This window comes from Temnothorax americanus, unplaced genomic scaffold (genome assembly GCF_048541705.1).
Source record: "Temnothorax americanus isolate GAGA-0224 unplaced genomic scaffold, ASM4854170v1 Scaffold8, whole genome shotgun sequence".
In the NCBI taxonomy this organism is placed as follows: Eukaryota; Metazoa; Arthropoda; class Insecta; order Hymenoptera; family Formicidae; genus Temnothorax; species Temnothorax americanus.
In genome coordinates, this window is record NW_027509802.1 from 1,443,160 (window position 1) to 1,463,492 (window position 20,333).

Sequence of the window (20,333 nt, forward strand, 5' to 3'; positions counted from 1 at the left end):
AAGACCGACAATATCGAAAAGATGTATACATAGCACGGACATGAACCAAATTCTCATCGACAGCATCGAAAAGTGGATGTGACTCGTAGTTCCAATTTCTGAAAGTGGATGTGTGGCGCTACTGTACGGCCTGCAAAAGCGTCCCAAGAAAATCGCCGTCATTGCGCCTCTCATCCTTCATCCTTCTCTCTGGTGGCACTACGAGTGGCACTGATCTCTTTCCCCAAGTCCCACGTGGTCCCCAGTCCCCACCAGTGACCGGTGCTTCACTCCCATTCGCTATTCACCCCCTCCAGTTCACTCTTTCAACCCTTCATGGCACCCCGTGCCCATGGCCATTGGCCAGTGGCCTGGCTACGTTGTATAGATGTCTGTAGAAGTGTGTGCTCACTGGTGCTCACCACGTGTTTCCGCATGTTCTCTCTTTCTTGATTTTTTATTTTATATACAGAAAAAAAATCAAACCTATACTTCGCATAAACAATGGGTGAGTATAAAAACCGATTAGTTTTTCCGATTAATTTTTAATTGCAGCTTCCGTCAAAGTTTCGATAATTTCTTTTATTCGCTATATTCATATATGTTTGACTTAATCGCTATTACATATATATATATATATATATATATATATATATATATATTGATATATTTTAAAATATATTAAACGACAAAAATATATACATTATTCTTAAAAAATATTAGTTATTTAGAAAAGTTAAACGTAAGTGCAGCGATAAGTAATTTTTGCAATTTTTCTCGTTTCTTCTTTGGTGCTCACGTGCTCACGATATCTCAGATTTTCTCAAAAATCTACCATTAATAGGTGTTACAAAACACCTGCATATTATTGATGTAAGATACGTAACACATAAATTCTTTTTAATTTATACAACTTTTTAAAACATTATTCGTACTTGCGCACTCATATTTCTCATATTTCTGTTAAATAAAGAGGTTTATTTTTAATGCCCGATTAAGATTACTTTCTGAAATCAGTATCAATGTAATTCGAAATTATCTTTACATCTTTCTAAATGAAGATAAAAATATACGAAATTCATTTATTACTAATCTCAAGAATTATTATTGAAAATTGTTAAATACAATTATTTTGTAAAATTAATTTTGATCACACTATACGCGCTGATTACCATTCGGCTAACAAATAGCGTTTGTATGCTGATGTATTTTAACGCGAACGGACAAAGTGCTGGCTATACTTTTGATCGTTAGTACTGACAAAGTGAAAGCGAGCAAGATGAACTTAGATCATTAATTTTTACAATATAATTATAATAGATATGTTATAGTACGCAGCATTTTTTAGCATATGCTAAAGAAAGCTCAAAAGTTACAATATTATTCTTCATATCTTTCATTTTCTTTCAGAGATGATAGATGATAAGAATGAGATACTAAAATGTTATCCTTCACATTGCACTGAATATCCCTACCTCGGCAGATTCGTTGCAAGAAAGGATGATATTACCTTCAGGTATCAATTTGTGAAGAAATTTTCTGGTCTCGACAATTGCGCCGACAATAATCCTAACATATATAAGTATGCCGACTATATATCTGGGATACCTAAAAATTTTCCAAACTATGGAGCAGATTTTCCACAAACGTTCGTTATGGTATGTATATTAATTTCCGTATATTTTCTGTTATTTAATTGTCCTGTAGAAAGTAATTGCAATATATCTTTGTGCTACAAAATTTTGTAACATTTGACACTTTCTGATTCTTTAATACAGAAAAATTATGGCGTGGATATCTCAATATCTCCATGGCGAGAGGAAGCAGAAGTTGATTATACACCAAGGGATATTAGGAACAAAAAGATCAGTAATTATATCGGTATGTAATATTGTTTGAATTGATAAAAATAAGATATTGTTTAAAGAAGATACTTCTGTGGAAAAGAAATTATAATTATATTTTCTGTTTTAAAGACATCGCGTTTGATACGTGTGCATATCCAATCAGAATATCTATATACGAGATATATAATCCTGGGAATGTAATTAAAATTTGGGCTCAAAAACCTAATGGTCAATGGGATCTATTGTGGGAGGGATCGCCTCAGATCGTGCCCCAGACATCAAGACTATTTTCGCCACCATTGCGACCGTGTAACTTCAAAACCAGAACGTTCAGACTGGAATTTAAGAACACCGTAATGAATTATGACACAGTGATAGATGCCGTGATGTTTATTGGAACATCAAAAAAGATCTATTCCAAAAACTTTGGAGAGAGTTTAACTGGTCTGCTAAAAAGAATAAACTGCACAGCTCTTCATCAGGAGGATGCTTATAATTTGACAGCAGATTATAAAAATGCACACTCGGATATATGCACTCTTCGAAAGAATGTTTCTGAATATTGTATTATTTATGAAAGGTGTTACAATCGTCGACATTAAGTAACGTTCAATATTTTTTTATTTTCTTAATGATAAAAATAAATTTGTTTTGACATTATTTGCAGGAATAGAGAAGAGGTTTCCAGAAAATGTTACGGGGGAAAATGTCATCGTGATTACAAACGTACAAAAGTATCTTGGAAAGATATCCCTGATTATGTTTCCAGGATTATGATGTCTCCGAAACATCATAATCAGAAATTATCAAAAAGTGATCTTGGTTCTTCAAAGCGTATAAATAAACTCTCTTCGGATGAATCCAGTAAACTGTCGCATTACAGTTTATCTATCTTTCCTGTAAAGTATCCTAAGAAGTCTATTTCTCATAATAATATTTATTGCGATGCTGTCTCATGTATTAAAGTTTTATATTTTATTTTTGCAGGATGAAATAATACTAAAAATATTAAAGAACTTGGATTTAATGACGTTATACGGCATGAGCTGCGTAAATAAGCGCTTAAATAATATAGCGCAGGACTCTAGACTTTATACACATTTGAACGTGCGAAATACCCGCGATATGCCTATTGCGTATATTAATAATATATTTTATTACTTTATGCCTAGATGTAAATATTTGGAACGGGTAGATCTTACACATAGCGACTTTTCTATTTCGCTTTTCGAAAAATTTCTTGACAATTGCGGGAAGCATTTAACACACTTACGATTAGGTCAATGCAGATCTGTTAATGATCATGTTCTACTCAAAATTTCAACAATATGCAAAAAATTAAAAGGTATGTATACGAGCGCGCGCGCGCGCGCGATTATCAAGATTATAGGTAAATTGTGTCTGACCAATACATATTCTTTTTAGAATTAGATGTAAGGGGGTGTCGAGACATTACGGAAGAAGGCTTTTCATATCTCGAGAATCTAGAGGGCCGGCTGGAACATTTAAGTCTTGGTGTTACATGTATAACATATCAAACTCTTTGTAAAATACTGCAAAAAAATCAAGGATTGCGTGAATTAAATTTGGAACGGTTCGAATGTGATCTTATATTTTCATTTGAAATTTCGGAAGAATCCGAGATATATTTCGAAAGAGTCATGTTAGAGTTGAGAAAGTCGTGTCGAGACTTAGAAAAAATAAATTTAGCAGGCGTATTTAATATTACACCGCAAAGTATTAAAATCCTTGGTAGCTGTAAGAATTTACGAAAAGTGAACCTTCGGTAAGTATGTGAAATTTGTATGTTTGCTTTTCTAGCAAGCCTCTTTAAAAAGTTACATTGATTTTCTATGTGCGATTGGAGCACTGTAATACTTATATAATTTTGTTACAGAATTCCGTACAGAATTCATGAGAATAACTACTGCAGGTTATTTTCCTCCTGTCGAGAGTCCTTGGAAGAAGTCCATTTGAGCAGGATTCGGTTCACCGATTACGTTTTGGGATTACTAGCGCAGTGCAAAAACTTGAAACAGTTATATCTTTATAGATGTAACATAGCGTATAATGCATATCTAACATATTCTAGCATTTTCGAGCAATGTCTCGAATTGCAAAAATTTCATCTTGTGTGCTGCGACATTAGCCGCTGCTTGGCGAAGCAGTGGGAAAAGCAATACCCACACGTGTCTATCCTCGTAACCGAAACCCCGCGTATAGTCCCTCGCTTGAATTATTAAAGGTCATTTTCTAAAAAAAGTGGATTTTACTATTATTTGTTTCCCTCTAGACCATACAACTTTTGTCCGATATATTTTTGCCTGATAGATTCTCTTAGTATTTTATTATATATACAGTGGCATCAAAATCAAACATCGGAATATCTCAAATATATATTATTTCTTTCTGATCATAGTCAGTGTCAGTTATAATTTATGTCGCAGGTTTTTTCTAAATCTAAAATATATAGTCTGTAAAACTAATTTTCCTAATGACAATAAATATAACATAATAACGATCTCTCAAACATTTGCAGACAATTTGAATATATTTTGTGAAAAGGGTAAAAAAATGTTTCTTTCTCAACACACGAGCAACAAAGTATATACGGTAAGTAACGAATACACAGTGCACGATACGCTATGCAGATAGCACTTTATTAGAGTAGAAATCAAATTTCCAGAATTGATCTGGTACATTACTACAACGAGTCGCTCGTACGTTCTCATCGCTATGTAGTTTAGTACCGTCGAGGCAGAGACCAGTTTCCACATGTATTATCCTGCCGTCCTATGGTTAAAAATAATACATTTTAATCACTCGTGAATCGTGCTGCGCTTATTAATGTCGGAAATTAATGTAGCACCTTCGTTAATACCCATTCCTTTCCACCTTTTTCACTGTTGCAGTCAGACATTTGAATTTGCGCATACGGTTTTGAATCAATATCCAATATTCTCCCACATGTTTCCTCTCTCCGCAATTCGCCGGACTTGCTCAACGAGAAAAACTAAATTTCCCAAATATAACGAATCTTTAGATTTAAACACGAGCACAGATGCACAGATGCGTTAACGTTATTGTAATCTGTAATCAGTATTTACATACCTGACTTGGATATAACTTGGTGTGACAATTATATAAACCTAAATTGTACGGTTTATCTTCTTCACGTTGCAGATTGTCTAAACACAGTCGTCTGTTGCGCAATTTGACACGGCCGTAAGCTATTGCGTTTTCATCGGGAATGAATTTTTCCGGATAAACATTGTCGAGATACCATTTAAAACTTTTACACTTGAGCTTTCTCCGCAATTCCAAACGTTTGCTTATGTCGCCAATGAGTTTTGGATTGTCCTACGGATATTATTTATCTATACAGATGCAAAGATCTTGATTACGTAATATTTTAATCTCACCTTGAATTCACTACGATGAAGTAAAAATAATCGTTTATATTCATCCATCCATACAAATGCTAAACGGGCAGTATTTATTCCGTGAGTATCCTTATCGTTTGGGAATTTATATGGATGAAAGTTTCGAAATATATGGCCAACGCGAGAGCAAGGAATGATTTCTAGCGTACCGCCGCACTGCCAAATCTGTTGAAGGATATCAAAGAATATAAAATATCTCATTAAACCAATATAACATTTTTAGCGTACGTGCTTGTAGTAATAAACCTACGTCATAATTTTGAATATACTTGAAAAAATTTTACTCACTCTGAAGGATATCTCCAAGTTTTCGCCTCCCCAGCCATCCATCTTATCGTCATAACTACCAATTTCCCAAAAATATCTTTTATCAATAGCAAATAGACCGCCTGCCATAGTAGGAGACCTAGTTGGCGATATAGGAGAGGAACGCGACTCGATCTCGTGTTTCTGAATAGTTATCCACGTGAAATGTCCCGACCATGTAAAACCACCAACTTGAAAGAAAAACGCCTCGTTATCGTGGAAGTATTCTAATGTCTCCTCGGAAATGTTATCAATTATTGGCATTAGTACAGCACTTTTATTCTCCTTTATTCGTTGTAGCAGAGGTTGTAACCTGCATTGTGTTAAAATGCATGTATTAATAAAGTTCTCTTTCTCTTTTATGCAAAGTTATTTCAATATTTCAGATTTAAAAAATCAGATATACGAAAAAACAAGTATCTTCTAATTAAATTGATATCACGGGTCAAAATACCAGTCTTTAATAACTTCGCAATGTGCATCCAGGAAGACGAGAACATCGCCCCTAGCAATTTTAGCTCCATGTAGACGAGCACGTATCAATCCTTGTCTATACGGTAATCTCAGTAGCTTTACTTTGGCGGGTAAACGCGTCGAAAGATAATAATCCAATTGTCCCTGAAGTTCTTCTACAAATTAACACAATCAGAAAATATTTTACATACAACGTTAATTATTTAACACATTGCATTCTGCCAAATGGTTACATCATTCTTATGTAATAATTTATCTTGTGTAACGATTATATTTTATAAAAAGAGCATTTTATGGCATTTGCGAATATTATTGCTAGACCTGAAACAATGTCTAATGACGTAACATAAATAGCAGATATACAGTTTAAGGAATCACCAATATGTTGATTTATATATCAGTTACATTAATTTCGATACCTTCCTCGCTGTGATCGTCCACTAAAATAATCTCTTTCAATAGATTTGGCGGAGAACCCTTCAAGACACTGTGCACTGTGCGCAACAGAACGCTCCATGGTTCGTTATAAAAAATAATTATTATACTAGCACTTGGTAATAATCTATCGTATGTAAGATTTGCACATCTGGAATCAGTAAATATCACATCCATTTAGAAATACAAAAGAGAAGGGATACTCTATACGTACATCTACATATATTATATTTATGTAAAAATATCTTTTCAAACGCGCTATGCGTACTATGCACATTCAAATCTTACAGGGGGTTGCGTACATCTGGTAATTTTCTAGTCAACGATATCTTATTTGAGAGGACGACATTCAACGCTTTTTTCGCAAGTGCCGCTTCACCTAAAACCTTATCTCTTCCGTATAGATAAGCGGGTTCGCCGTCGTCCCCGAGTCCAGGTACAACGTTGCGTTCCAATTTTGATATCTGCCGCTCATATCTAAAATATTATTAACTAGTATATTATTTTATATTAAAATTAAAAAAAAAATTAATAATTAATGTAAAATTTACAGATAAAACAGATTGCAATTGCAATAGAGTTGAGAAAAGTAGGGTCAAACTAATGACCCTCGAATTAGAGCCTGGCCGTAAGACAGCCAGTTTTTATTGTCCCGCCAGTTCTGTCAAAAGAGAAAGAGCAAGAGATATGAATGTATATCCTTCTCCCTCGCAGGATTTTGACTAAAACTGGCCGGTCTCTTATTATAGGGTCTCTACAGGTCAAACAAAATTACCTCTCCACCTGCAACCTCCGTAATGCAATGTCCACATCTTTCTGCCTCCGAGAGTTATTGCCATCCGTCGGGAATGGAAGCTGCTCCTTGTAAACCCTGGGATTGTCACTGGCACGAAATAATTGCTTGGCAATGATCAGAATACCGATTATGTACAATATGCAAAATGACAATTTCACCAGAGACTTGCGGCGGGTAAGCGCCATTCTCTCTCTCCTTCAGGAATATACCGTCGGATGTATCATCAGATGTACCGTCCGAATATACCATCCTGACGTCAACTACCGAACAACCGGCGGCATGCCAGCTGTTGCAATTATCGTTGATAAGACACAGCTGTCAGTTGTGCGCTAGGTTATGGCGGAGCAACACTTGTCGGATGAGCGAGGTCCTATACTCCGCTCGTATCACGTGCACATCTGCAACAGGTGAATCGAAGTACTCACAGCGTGAAAGCGAGCCACTTCGTACGTACGTTACATATGCGCAATAATGTGTGCCGGATATACTCACTCGCTTGACGAACGTAAGGAAAAAAGGACGAAAGAGAAGAAAAGGCTAAATTTAAGCATGTATCAGCGCCTGTGTAATGGAACCGCTCTAACCGGTTGTGCATTTAATATACGCGTGTCTATCTCTCGTTTTCTTTCTCTCCTTCTTTCATACAAGTTTGCAGAATTGAGCATATGGGTGGGTCATATCAACTCAGCTGACAGCCAGATCTGTCATATAATGGATTGTGAACTGCTGCAAGTGCAACAAAAACAACGCCAAGTACGACGAAATCTGCTAATAAGACGATAACGGCGGAAATCGTGCGAAATCTGCCATCCCCAATTTCGTAATCATTCGAATAATATATCCCGTGTAAATGACGATTACGAAACGACGGCTTCTGCTCGATCAGGCTCAATGTAGATTGACGTCAGTCAATCCGCGATATATTCTGCTATTCGTATCTGTTGACAAACTGGTGATATACTCGCTAACATATTTTGCTTAGAATCTCGAGCATTGAAATTCTCTTGCTCCTTATATTAGAAAGAAGGAAAAATAAAAATTTTGTAAAATTCGTACATAAAATCAATACTATTTACATTTTGCTGAGTAAAAAAGAACTTTCTAAATCTACATGTGCATATATACGTTTACATATATAAGTTAAACTTGTATTTAATTCCATGCAACAGAGTAAACGTTATTAGAGGGAAAATGGATGTCTTTTTAATAACAGGCTCTTTGGCTAAACGCTTTTAATCTGAAATGTCGAGGAAGGTCATTATCTATTGCAACTTTCTCTAATCCTTTGTATTTTATATTTTTGTAAGCCTGAAATTCGAATTAGAGCAAATTCCATCCGAAATCAGTTAAGAATGCACCTTTGTTACCCATTCGGCTTTTTCAGATGTAATTTGCAAAAGACACTTTTTTTCTCAATTATTTGTAATTCGAAAATTGATGCCTCAGTATTTTTGTTGAAGACAAATGAGACAAATTGATATTGGTTCAGCCGAGAAATCTATTATTAAAATAATATCCAATAACGTCGAGATATCTCCGTAAATAAATTACGATACTTGTCTACACACATAAGGGAAGAATTACAACATTCTAAATGCAAAATTATTCTACAATTTCTTCTAATTTATTGTCAAGATTGAAACACTAAAATGTTTCCTGTACATAATATTAGCAGTCCCATCTCTTCTAATAGTCCCCTTTGTAAATATATCGTGCAACACACACACGCGCACACAAATAAAACCAAAGTGAAAGCGGCAAAATTAAGAATTTCTAGAATTAGCATTGCGCGTTTTTCTCTCTTTAGCAGAGGAGAAGAACTTTTCAATATCGGAAAATGATTTGCCCAGAGTTTCGGGCAGAAAAAAATATACAAAAGCTGTGCCAGTTAGAGATATGAAGCTAAAAGAGAAAAAAATACCCTCGATAGTCATGCTTTTCAAAAGGTACGGATAGCTCTTTATCACAGCAAACATCATTATGTAAGCGAGAGAAACCATGAGACCCCCACCAATACCACGTATAGACACGGGTAATAGTTCCCCGATCATTGTCCACGGTATGACTATAAATCCAAGCGAACTAGTGCAGATGTAAGCCAATACGAAGAATAATAGTAGCCACTTTTGATCCACCGTGGTTTCCTCCGTATTACCATTTTCATCGTACGACAGCGCAAAATGCATATACATTCCAGAAAGAAACATAGAAATGGCCATTCCGATCCCACTCAAGATGCAAAGAACTCTCCTGCCGTATTTTCTACTACAAAAAACTGTTACTATACTTATAACGAATCGAACGATACCTAGCATAACGAGCGCGCTGTGTTCGTTAAAATTCTTGCCAAATGTTCCACCCATTTCGCGAAAAACTGAAATGGCATAAAATATGATCACATATGAGCCGGATAGTTGCTGCAGTAAAAAAAGGAAGAAAAGTATCAGCATAGGCTTATAGGCTGCCGGGGATGTAAACATGTGGTAATAATTTTTTATGGCTACTGCTATACTTTTTGGCGCTTCGTCACTCGCCACACGACTTCCGCAAGTCTCCATAATTCGCGAATATTCTCCCTCATAAATCTAGAAAATTTAATTTGTTCGTTGACACTCTGAAATTCTGAATGGACATTGCAAAACACCATATTGTACTCACTGTTTGCCTTCTGTTAAGCCGTTTCAAACTGTGTTTCATTTTGGAAATTCGTTTCTCATTAAACATGCCATTTTGAAAGCACATAAGCCAGTAGGGACTTTCAGGTATAAAGTAAAGTATTGAGAAAATACAACACTCTAATGCGAGGAAAATTATAGTCATTTTGCGCCAGTCTAGCATCACGGCCAGACAGCAGGTAATCAATATACCCAACGACACAAACACGGAAGTAAGGCATAGAAGCATCGGTCTGACTTGCGGATGTGTAAGTTCTGATATGTAAACCAAAGCGACGGTTGTTAACCCTGCTGCGATTCCGGCTACAACTCGAGCCGCATAAATAGTAATTAAGGAGTTGGCAAATAACAAAGAAACCCATGACACTGCTGCGGGAACGCAAGATACCAAACAAATTGTTTTGCGTCCAAATTTATCCATCAGAGGCCCAGCAATGATAGATCCTATTGGCAATGTTATTGTAACTAGACTTGCTGTAGAACAAAATAAATGCGAAGTAATACATAATATTACTAACTACAATTCTAATTGTCTATCGATTACCGTACAGCACAAGCTACATAAACTCTACGCTCTACGAACAACACTAATTTTCTACTAAACGTCTACTGTATTTCTTAAGCGCAAAATAATTTCAAAGACTAACCGATCCAAGATCCTTCGCTCTCGGTTACTTTTATATCAGAATTATCTGATTCTAATCCATCTAATAAAATGGTACTGTAAGCCATGTTTATACCAGCCTTTACGTTTATACACTGAATCATACAGCTTGCAATAATCTAAAAGATGATACGTAATAATTTATTTATTATCTAGTTTAGCCGCGCTGTATATTAGTCAACTAGATTCCGTTACGCAATTTATAGCACACTCATAAATTTGCTGTGCCCGTGTATTTTGCTACGCCTGTGAAAATATTGAGGCCTTACCTGTGGCATTATATCCGCCAATGTAATTTTCTCTTTCGAACTTCTATCGGCGATCCGTGGAAGAAAATTACTGCAAAAAATTTAAATTTTCTTCATTTTTTTATCATCCGCCCAGAGTTGTCGGTCTTTAACCAGTATCTCGTCGACGTTAAAACCAAGCAAAAGAAACAGAGAGCAAATAACGTTAAATACATTTCAAATTTAAACGCAAAAATTATTTTGGCAGATAATTTATAAATTGTACGTACAATAAAAAAATTATTCATATGTATTTATATTGCACAAACACACTCCGTTTTCATTTTACCTGACTTCATTGCTAAGTCTCTCATTAAGTTTCATAACTGTGCGCGTCTCTCCTTCATCGATTTCTCTCGTTTGATTCATTTCAAATAATAATATCCAAACTTGCGAAGATATCTCTGAAATATAAAAATAGACGGTAATGAAAAAGAATCTCTGATAGAGGATGAAGGTTATGGGTCTGTTTCTTTTTAGCTGCACCAGAGAGCTGAACCAGGCTGAACAGGTGCATTTGCTGCACCCCGCAGTGTGCACCAGTTCAGTCAGTGCAGCTACAAATTCCAAATCGAACTTTCGATCTGACCTAACCCAACTCAATTCAGTCTTCAGTCATTCAGTGTCGGGTGTCGGGTCGAGTCATCGAGTCAACAAATTACAGGAAATCGAAAACGCTATTATTTATTTCCATGTATAAAAAAATACATATCCTGTCGTTTACCGTTTCAGTCGAGTAATGGTGATACTGAGTTAAAATTCGTATGAAAATGCAAACGATATGAAGTGATAAGGCACACGATTTCACGGGTGTTCAAATGAAATGTCAGCATCAGCTCCGCGAGTGTAACATGTGTAATGAGACATGGAAGCAGACAAATTATATTACGTTTGTTTATATTTCACATAATTACAACAGACGAGGAATCTCAGTGATGTTAGAAAGACTTCATCGATCAATATAAATTGAGCGATGGCACCTGCAAAGGACAAATGGATCAGACGTTTTATAATTACCGAAACGAGACGGCACAAGAAGGGCTTTACAATTTACAAAGTTATTTCTATGGTACACTTGGTAATATTGTATTTTCTTCCTGGATTTCGATATTAAGTTTCTTATCTTATTTCTTTTTTTTTTTTTAGGTATTTCTGAAATCCTCTCGCGAGGAGGTGTCGAAGGTATCCGTATGGAAGCGTTACAACGATTTTAAAAAGCTGCACTCGGAACTTAGTCACTTACACAAGCGTTTGGGAACAAAGGAGACCTTCCCAACTTTCCCCAAGTCGAAATACTTTGGCAGATTTGAGGCTGAAGTTTTGGAGGAGAGGAAGAGATACGCTCTTAAATTTTTGGAGTTTGTAGGACGATACTCGTACTTATATTCGAGCGATATCTTTATAACGTTCTTCGAAACTAGTCACGTAGATAATTATACTAATGATTGCGCACATTCCCTGAATTCCGATACGTCCGAAGACGATCGTATTGCTGCTTTCGGCGATTCTGCGCTTGTAAATGATAATACAGTGCAAAGCAGCCTTCCGGCTCCATTGAAAGCGTCTCGCAATGTATCGACAAATCCATGGTCCACTTTGTCAAGCGTTACTTGTACGAACAAGAACGAATTGACGGTGTATCGGAGAAAGAATGAATCTCATGGCAGTATTAATCTACAGAATGCCAAAGTTAGCAGAGAGGAACAAAACTGTAAAACGGCAAAATTTCAAACGCAAGATGCTATCGTTGAACATTATGACGCGCATCAAAACAAAAATTTAGATAAAAGTGATGCGGCGACGCTCGGCGATGCGTCAGGATTTGATTGTCTGAACAACAATATCGGTGAACTTATTTCAAATTGCGATACACACCCTGTAATATTACGCAAGGAAGTTAATGTTTCCCAGGCGCGGACAGATTCTACGCAATATCTTTTGATAGCTGCCGCTCATATAAGTGCAGCCTTCAGGCATGAATCCATAGCGGAATACAAGGAAGCTTTCGCACAGTACAAATTGGGAATATCGTGTCTGATAAACGGTGTGCAGTTTGACACAGACGGCACAAGAGTACCAAGCATAAAGGATAAAATATCAAAATACTTGGCTAGAGCTGAACAATTATATAACAAGCATTTAAATTGTAACATTTCAGTAATACGCAAACCGATATCAGAGCTTCAATATTATAAAGTGCTTAAAATATTGAAATCCGTGATGCTTGTAATGGATATACGTTCCAATTGTAACAGAATAATCAAGGTAAAAGATTCTTAGCTACATGTTTCAGATACAAAGTTACTTAGCTATGTTTCACACAAGAGTATTATTTTTTAAATAATTTTATTATAAACAAAAACTTTATATAAAAGAACATTTTATGATAGTGATTAAATTCAGTAATACACGTAGCTTGAGAAAATTTTAATTTCTAAGTATAATTCATAATTTCAGACTGTAGAAAAATCTTGTATTTATGAAGACAACATAAGCAATTATGTGTTACGCAATCAAGTACCTTACATGGTATATTTATGCGCGTGTATTGAAACTGAGACTTCTGTATTTCTAGTCCTCCAATATGCAAGGTGCAGTATGATAATTTTATCTGTGATATTTTGCACGAGACCGTGTCGGACTACCGACTGCAAAGGCCGACCCGACTGCCGACTGACTGGATCGGCCTACTCGCGTTTAAATTGGAATCTATTTTTCGAGTCGGCAGTCGATAGTTACGATACGGGCCTTTGCAGTCGGTAGTCTGATACGGGCTACAATATCATTGACTTATATATATATTTTTTATATTGTGTTACAGTTGTGGAAAACTGTGGGACTTTGTAAGACTACGTTACAAAGTATCTGACAGTTCGTGTAATGTAATTTCAAATCACACGTATAATAGAGATATCAGTGGACAGGCCAATAGCAATGAAAATATTCGTGGACCAAATAAAGCAGATGAAGTTACGGAAAACAAAGTACAGGGAAATCATCGATACGCGACGGATATTCAAAGTGATAACTATATAAAAATGCCTACTATACAATTGTTAGAAAAGTCGCAAGAATTATTACAATCTGTTAACGCAACATTGAGGAAAAGCAACTCTATCGCAAATCGATTAAATGAATATAAAGAATTGAGACATTCAGAAAGTATACCATCGCTGAATACAAAAACTGTCACACAGTTCTGTAAGAAGACAGATCTCGCATTATCTAATACTCATCGCAACAAGTCACCAAATCTTAATAATATGAAGATAGATGACATCATTGTTGCAGAAAAGCCTTCGAAAAACAGTTTTGTAGAGAACAAAAATCCGAAAGGCGATAATTCTTCATTAACGAACAGTAACCAAGATCCAAATATGTCGAGAAACATTTGTGCATCTATATTAAATGGAAGTATGGCTCGTGATTCACTCAAAAATAATAAAATGGATAATTTATTGCGTAACAACTCTACTTCGAAGATTATTTCAATGCAGAACGCGTCGACCAATAATACAATACACATCTGTGAAAATAATAATACTGAAAGCATATCCAATCTCATAAATTCATCAAACATTAATTTTAGCACTGATGAAACACAATATTCGCATTTGTGTAAAGAGAATAATGTAGATGAAGAGCAGGAGTTTTGGCGAGTGCCGGAAAGTGTAATTCGATCATGGGCAGCGGAAATTCTTTTAGCTTTAGAAGCACTTCATCAACGGAATATCCTGATTCTCGATTTCAAACCCGATGATATTCTTCTCGACGACGCAGGACATATCCGGCTTACTTATACCATACCGCGACACAATGTTGAATTATCTAAACTAATATATCCATATTCGTCACCCGAGTCAGTAATGTTTTCTCCGACTATTCCCGTTACGTCCGCCACAGATGTTTGGAGTTTCGGAGTTATTTTGTACGAGCTACTTACCGGCACCGTATGTAAAAAACAAATTATATGTAAAAAATTATATACTTCAATAATATAGTTTAACAATAATAAAGTCCAATTTTGTTTCACACAGATGTTTGGCAGGAAACATCCAGGATCATTTCATTCACATTCCACAATTAACATTCCTAGTAGCTTATCGGAAAGTGCAAGATCTTTACTAGGCGGCGTAAGTCTACATTCTGTCCTACTTTTTGACATTGGTCTCTTGATTTAACTTTATGATGTTCAATTTCAGAACTCTGTTTTGTTTAATAAAACTTTTTGTCGCCATCTCAATATTTGCTATGCACTCGCACATGTGCGCATAATTATAAAAAGTGATACATTATAATGTTATTTATAAAATTATTGTTGCAGATGCTGAAATATCATCCAGAAAAACGACTAACAGTAAATGAAATAAAGCGTCATTCATTTTTTGCAAAAACTGATTGGTTGAACATGATTAATTCGCAAACTTAATGCTAACATTATTAAGAAATTAATCAATTTTACATTTGTTATAATAGTTATAGCACAAATATTTATTATTATATAATGAAGGTACAAATTTATTTTGCGGACAAAAATGTATTTCAATAATAAAACTTATGTTAGATAATTATTTAGATCTTACTTTTTCACTTCTACTTATCGTTGACATACCATCAATAAATCTAGTTGTAAATAAAACATTGGCATTGTTGAACATACCGTTCTTTAAGGATACAACAATAAATTGCGAACGTTTAAAATGTCTCTTTAACATTGTACCTATGTTTTCCGTATGTGAAAGATCCAAGGCGGCATCTACTTCATCCAGAATATAAAGCGGTGCAGGTTTATAAAGAAGCATAGCCAAGACTAATGACAAAGCAACTAGGGATCTCTGACCACCAGATAATTCTCCTAACGACTCTTTCCAGACACCTGAGAATCCAACTTTTACTTCTAAACCATCTGTTATCCTTTGGTTCTCCGGGGGTTGTAACTTGGCCGCGGCTCCTGGTAGTAAAGTACTAAATATGGAGCCAAAGTCCCTATTAACCTGATAAAATATAAAATTGATATATTTCGGACTTTGTAGATTTATACGTATACAATTATACATATATGTGAAACAAATTTTTCAAAGAATCATTACCTGTTTCCAAGCTACAAGTAAGGTTTCTTTTTTCTTTTCATCCAAGTGGTTAATCGTCTCGAGAATTTTATTCTTATCATTCTCGACTATTCTTTTCTTTTTTAACGTGTCATTATATTGTTCTTCTTCTTTATCAAGAAGATTGATTGCCCGCGTATTTATATTGCGACTTAATTTTTCACGCATTCCTTGTAGATAATGTACCTTTTGTTCCATTTCCTCCGGTTTATTAACTTCAAAATCATATATACCACCTAAAAGCATACAACACACATATGATATATCACACAATCGAGCAATATTTACTCCTGTAAATACCTTTTTTTCCAAAGTAAGGTTTCTCTTGCTCGATCCACTCATATTTTCTTGTGAGTTCCAAAACTTTTTGCTTACATTCCGCCGCACTTTTTTTGATATCATTAATTTCATGATTCAATTTTTTAATGTCCAATTCCTGATCTTTATTTTGTTTAATAATATCTTCCTTTTTCGCCGTCAACCTTTGTATGTCTTTATTCTGCTGATTAATAATATTTTTTTGCTTTTTAACATTATTCTGCAATTCTGTAACTCGAGCTCTGGTTTCTTCCAATTCTCGCCGAAGAGTTTCTTCTTTTTCTTCAAACATATTGCTTTCCTCATTTGCCTGAAGCAATTGTTTATTACCATTTTCAATGCTTTTCTTGAATTCTTTTATTTCCAATTCGAGCGTTTCCGACTCTTGTTCTCTCTTTTGCCATTCCTTGCGACTTTGTTCCGCTTTTTTCTTTAAGATATTCAATTGATTCTCAGCGTCCTTTAATTGTCTTTCACGAATATTTACTGCATCCTTTAATTGAATTTCTATGTCTTTTGCACGTTTTGTACTTTCCTTTTCTAAATTCTTTGCTGCAGCCATTCGTTGTGTAAGCTCTTCAATAGCTGCATTCAGAGAGATCACCTGAAAATAAATAAATAAATAAATAAATATATATATATATATATATATATATATATATTGTACAAAGAAGAGTTTAAAGTTAGACATCTAGTTTACCTATATGAGCAAAAATTTCTTGCTTATTCTCATGTGGCTTGTATTTAAATATAATTATCAATTTATACTTACATAAATGCACTACAAAATATTTACAGATTACATATGTATGCGTACCTCTTCCTTAATTTTATGGTAACTCGTTTGTTGCAATTTTTGTCGTATCATACTAATTTCATAAGTCAACAGATCATGTTTCTGTTTCAACGATGCATACTTTTCCGCGGTTTGTACAATATTTGATAAAGCAGTTTCTAAGTCTCTCAATAGCTGTTCTTTGTGATTCAGTTCATTCCGAATTTCTTTCAATTCTTCCAGTTTCAATATAACTGATCCAGATTGTGCTGGAGCACCGCCGGACAACGTACCAACCGGATCAAAAAGATCGCCTTCTAAAGTAACGCACTTCTTCATAATCCTTTCGTGGAAAGCTATTTTCTTGGCAGTTTCCATATCTTTGCATACAAATATTTGACCGAATATCCAGGTCATTGCCGGCCTAATATCATCTGGAAAATCTATAAGAGACAAAGCGGGTTGAACGTTCTCTTTCCCAACCAATCTTTCTGCCAAACTGATTGTTTGTTGATCCATAAATTTACCAGCCACTCGATTGAGTGGGATAATCGTAACTCGTTGCTGTAATTGCCCATGTTGGAGAATTTTCTTGCTGGTGGTATCAGTGTCAACTATCACATTATAAAGCTGGAACATAATTACATTCACAAAGATTATTTAATATCAATGAATTAAAATTTTTCACGAAAATAAAGTATAAATTAGAAAAAGTTACCTTTCCACCTGCGGCAACTTCCAAGGCGTACGCAGTTTTTTTATCCTTCACCGTAATCAATTTGCATACGACACCTTTTACAGATTTTGCATTAAAATTAGGTTCAGGATTCTGATACTGGAACCTCGTGCGAGGATATCTTGACTCAAACTGATCTAGTTTCTCACGCAATGGCTTCATTTCTGCGAGCAAGTTACTTTTTTGCTTTTTCAAGTCTTCCGAATAACCATCCTTGTAATTCAACTTTTGCATTTCATTCTCCAAGCACTTCAATTCTTTTTCTTTCTTTTCCAAATCCGTGTCACATTTCTTATATTCATTCTCGGTATTATACATGTCTTTCTGTTTTTTATTCAACTGTTGCCTATTGTGATTTAGCGTCATCTCACATTGTTTAAGCTCGGTTTGCGCTTGCGTCACACTTTGCTTGGCATTTATCAGTTGTTGTTCCAATGTCGCATTTTCACCGTCTTCACTCTCCAGCAGACCCGCACTAACCTTCTGGTATTTCTCTTGTGCATCTAATAGAGCCTCGACATCTTTTCGACACATTTCTTTCAAATTATGAAAAAGCCCTCCAACTTTCTCCAATTCCTTCTCCTTTAAGATGAGTGCATTGTTTTCTTCTGTTATATTAATCTGTATTTGCTCCAATGTTTTTTTCAGAGTTTTAATATTTTCCTTATTACTGTTTACTTCAGCTGATAATTTACATTGCTTCTTCTCATATTCTTGCAGCTCTTTCTCTAAAGATTGCAACACGCTACCTTTTTCCTGTTAAGAGATTATTTAATATCTATTAAATAGTAATATTTTAAATATTATCTATACTAATTGAAAGTTCAATACTATTATTGAAGATTATATTATTATGTATAGCAATGTCATATTTTTTTGTTCGTTATCAAAATAATATGCTAGATAAATATAATGAAAATTTAATACATCTAATGATGCACGATGCATATCAATAGATACAAGTCAAAGACATATTCTTTTAGTCTTGTCAGGCATATTGAACGCATATTGTTGGAAATACATAACATATAAAGTTATAAGTTGTCTATGTTACAGAGTTATACTAAAGAAATAAAACAAAAAACAAGAAACCACATACCGCTTCCTTTTTAATCAGCAATTCGGCACACTTTGCTTCTATATTCTTGATTTCTTCTTCGCCAGCAGCTATACTCTCCAATTTTGAATCTATCTTGCTTTGTACAATCTTGACATTTTCTTCTATCTTCTGACTATTATTGAAAGCAGCAACATACTTCCACGCAAGATAAATTCGTTTGCTGTGTTCAAGTTCTCTTTCTATTCCTTGAAATTCTACGTATCTCGTTCTCTCTTCTTTCAATTTGTTCAACTTTGGACCGATGTCTTCTTTCAAGATCTAAAATACAGCGAATAGAATATCAGGAAATCAAGATATCAAGATACAAGTGCCAAACATGGTATCAACAAAAAAATACATACAGTATTTATTTCTTTTAATTTATTATCCTTTTTTTCTATGGTGTTTAGTGCCAATTGCTTCTTCTTCTCGTACATTTTTGTCCCTGCTGCTTCTTCGACCATAGACAAAATCTCCACCGGTTTCATATTCAATACTTTCGTTATTCTACCTTGCATGATTAAAAAGTGTGGATTGTTCACATTTAATTGGACGGAACAGAACAGATCTGTAACCCGTTTATTTGGTACATTCGTCCCGTTGATCATGTACTTGTTTTTACCGCCGATCACCACCTGTCTCGTGATCACAATCTCTTCGTGTTGCTCATAACCCATGGGAGACGATTCTCTGTCACGATTGTCAAAAGTTATCGTAACGCTGGCCTTCTTTATCCCTGCTTGACCTGACTTGTAGACCAAGTCTTGCAAGGAAGTGGCACGTACCTGTATCAAATAGAAACAATGTTGTTGCGGTTACATAATTTGGCAGATTAATTTGGAACAAATCTCTCATGAAGTGTAAAATGCACGCGTGCGATAGACAAACAAAATTCACCTGGCCGAGATTGGTAATTCCCAAAACGAAGCATATCGCGTCCAGAATGTTCGACTTTCCGCTACCGTTGAATCCCGTAATCGCATTGAATTCCTTATCGAAACCATTTATTTCGATTCGTTTGCCATAAGATTTGAATCCTTCCAGTACCATCGATCTGATATACATGTTAAATCGGTAGTAAGATACGTGGTCACGGTACGATGAATTGGGTTTTGATATCAACAAAGATACAATTCAACAGTTCCCTCCGATTTAAACGCTTTCAAACCGATGACCTAACCTAACCGATGCCTCGCAGGAAGCCAACTGATATATTCGATCTGCACTAGGGACTTCGTTCAAGTCCCTTGAAGCCCGCGTAGCGTCCCGTTTGACCGCAGCCACTCACAGCCCCGGGTGCCTGGACTTTTTCCACTGGACCAGCCAATCGGATATTTTCATTGACGTGGTCAATTGAGTCCCACTCGTTGGCGTAATGAAAACGAAGCCTG

At 35.5% G+C, this 20,333-nt stretch overlaps 4 protein-coding genes across 8 annotated transcripts; 2 read left to right on the forward strand and 2 right to left on the reverse strand.

The window, feature by feature from the left end:
- The first annotated feature begins 31 nt into the window (after positions 1-31).
- LOC143907189 (F-box/LRR-repeat protein 4-like) lies at positions 32-4,425 on the forward strand. Its single transcript, XM_077423789.1, has 8 exons — positions 32-487; positions 1,390-1,637; positions 1,758-1,860; positions 1,956-2,406; positions 2,494-2,725; positions 2,814-3,171; positions 3,252-3,612; positions 3,724-4,425. Exons 1-8 carry the CDS (start codon positions 484-486, stop codon positions 4,067-4,069), a joined length of 2,103 nt encoding a protein of 700 aa, XP_077279915.1. The 5' UTR covers positions 32-483; the 3' UTR covers positions 4,070-4,425.
- A 33-nt stretch (positions 4,426-4,458) lies between these two features.
- LOC143907190 (polypeptide N-acetylgalactosaminyltransferase 1-like) lies at positions 4,459-11,403 on the reverse strand. 4 transcript variants are annotated; one of them, XM_077423790.1, is made up of 12 exons: positions 11,196-11,348; positions 10,889-10,958; positions 10,603-10,738; positions 7,260-7,678; positions 6,773-6,961; positions 6,469-6,635; positions 6,030-6,204; positions 5,558-5,888; positions 5,249-5,434; positions 4,938-5,186; positions 4,696-4,839; positions 4,459-4,619 (listed from the first exon to the last, which is right to left on the reverse strand). In XM_077423790.1, the coding sequence occupies exons 4-12, from the start codon at positions 7,463-7,465 to the stop codon at positions 4,470-4,472; spliced, it is 1,797 nt and encodes a 598-aa protein (XP_077279916.1). In that variant the 5' UTR covers positions 7,466-7,678; positions 10,603-10,738; positions 10,889-10,958; positions 11,196-11,348; the 3' UTR covers positions 4,459-4,469. The 4 variants fall into 4 exon arrangements, with proteins under 4 accessions (XP_077279916.1, XP_077279918.1, XP_077279917.1 ...); XM_077423792.1 differs by lacking the exon at positions 10,603-10,738; XM_077423791.1 differs by lacking the exons at positions 10,603-10,738; positions 10,889-10,958; positions 11,196-11,348 and adding an exon at positions 7,773-9,043.
- A 123-nt stretch (positions 11,404-11,526) lies between these two features.
- LOC143907188 (ribosomal protein S6 kinase-like 1) lies at positions 11,527-15,477 on the forward strand. Of its 2 annotated transcripts, XM_077423786.1 has the most exons (7): positions 11,527-11,731; positions 11,826-11,984; positions 12,053-13,171; positions 13,364-13,497; positions 13,728-14,856; positions 14,944-15,039; positions 15,231-15,477. In XM_077423786.1, the coding sequence occupies exons 2-7, from the start codon at positions 11,880-11,882 to the stop codon at positions 15,333-15,335; spliced, it is 2,688 nt and encodes an 895-aa protein (XP_077279912.1). In that variant the 5' UTR covers positions 11,527-11,731; positions 11,826-11,879; the 3' UTR covers positions 15,336-15,477. The 2 variants fall into 2 exon arrangements, with proteins under 2 accessions (XP_077279912.1, XP_077279914.1); XM_077423788.1 differs by having other exon boundaries at positions 11,528-11,975.
- Smc2 (structural maintenance of chromosomes 2) lies at positions 15,475-20,131 on the reverse strand. The gene is made up of 8 exons (XM_077423785.1): positions 19,840-20,131; positions 19,305-19,727; positions 18,943-19,221; positions 17,826-18,599; positions 17,150-17,737; positions 16,315-16,936; positions 15,997-16,250; positions 15,475-15,900 (listed from the first exon to the last, which is right to left on the reverse strand). The coding sequence occupies exons 1-8, from the start codon at positions 20,005-20,007 to the stop codon at positions 15,475-15,477; spliced, it is 3,534 nt and encodes a 1,177-aa protein (XP_077279911.1). The 5' UTR covers positions 20,008-20,131.
- Positions 20,132-20,333: the final 202 nt, after the last annotated feature.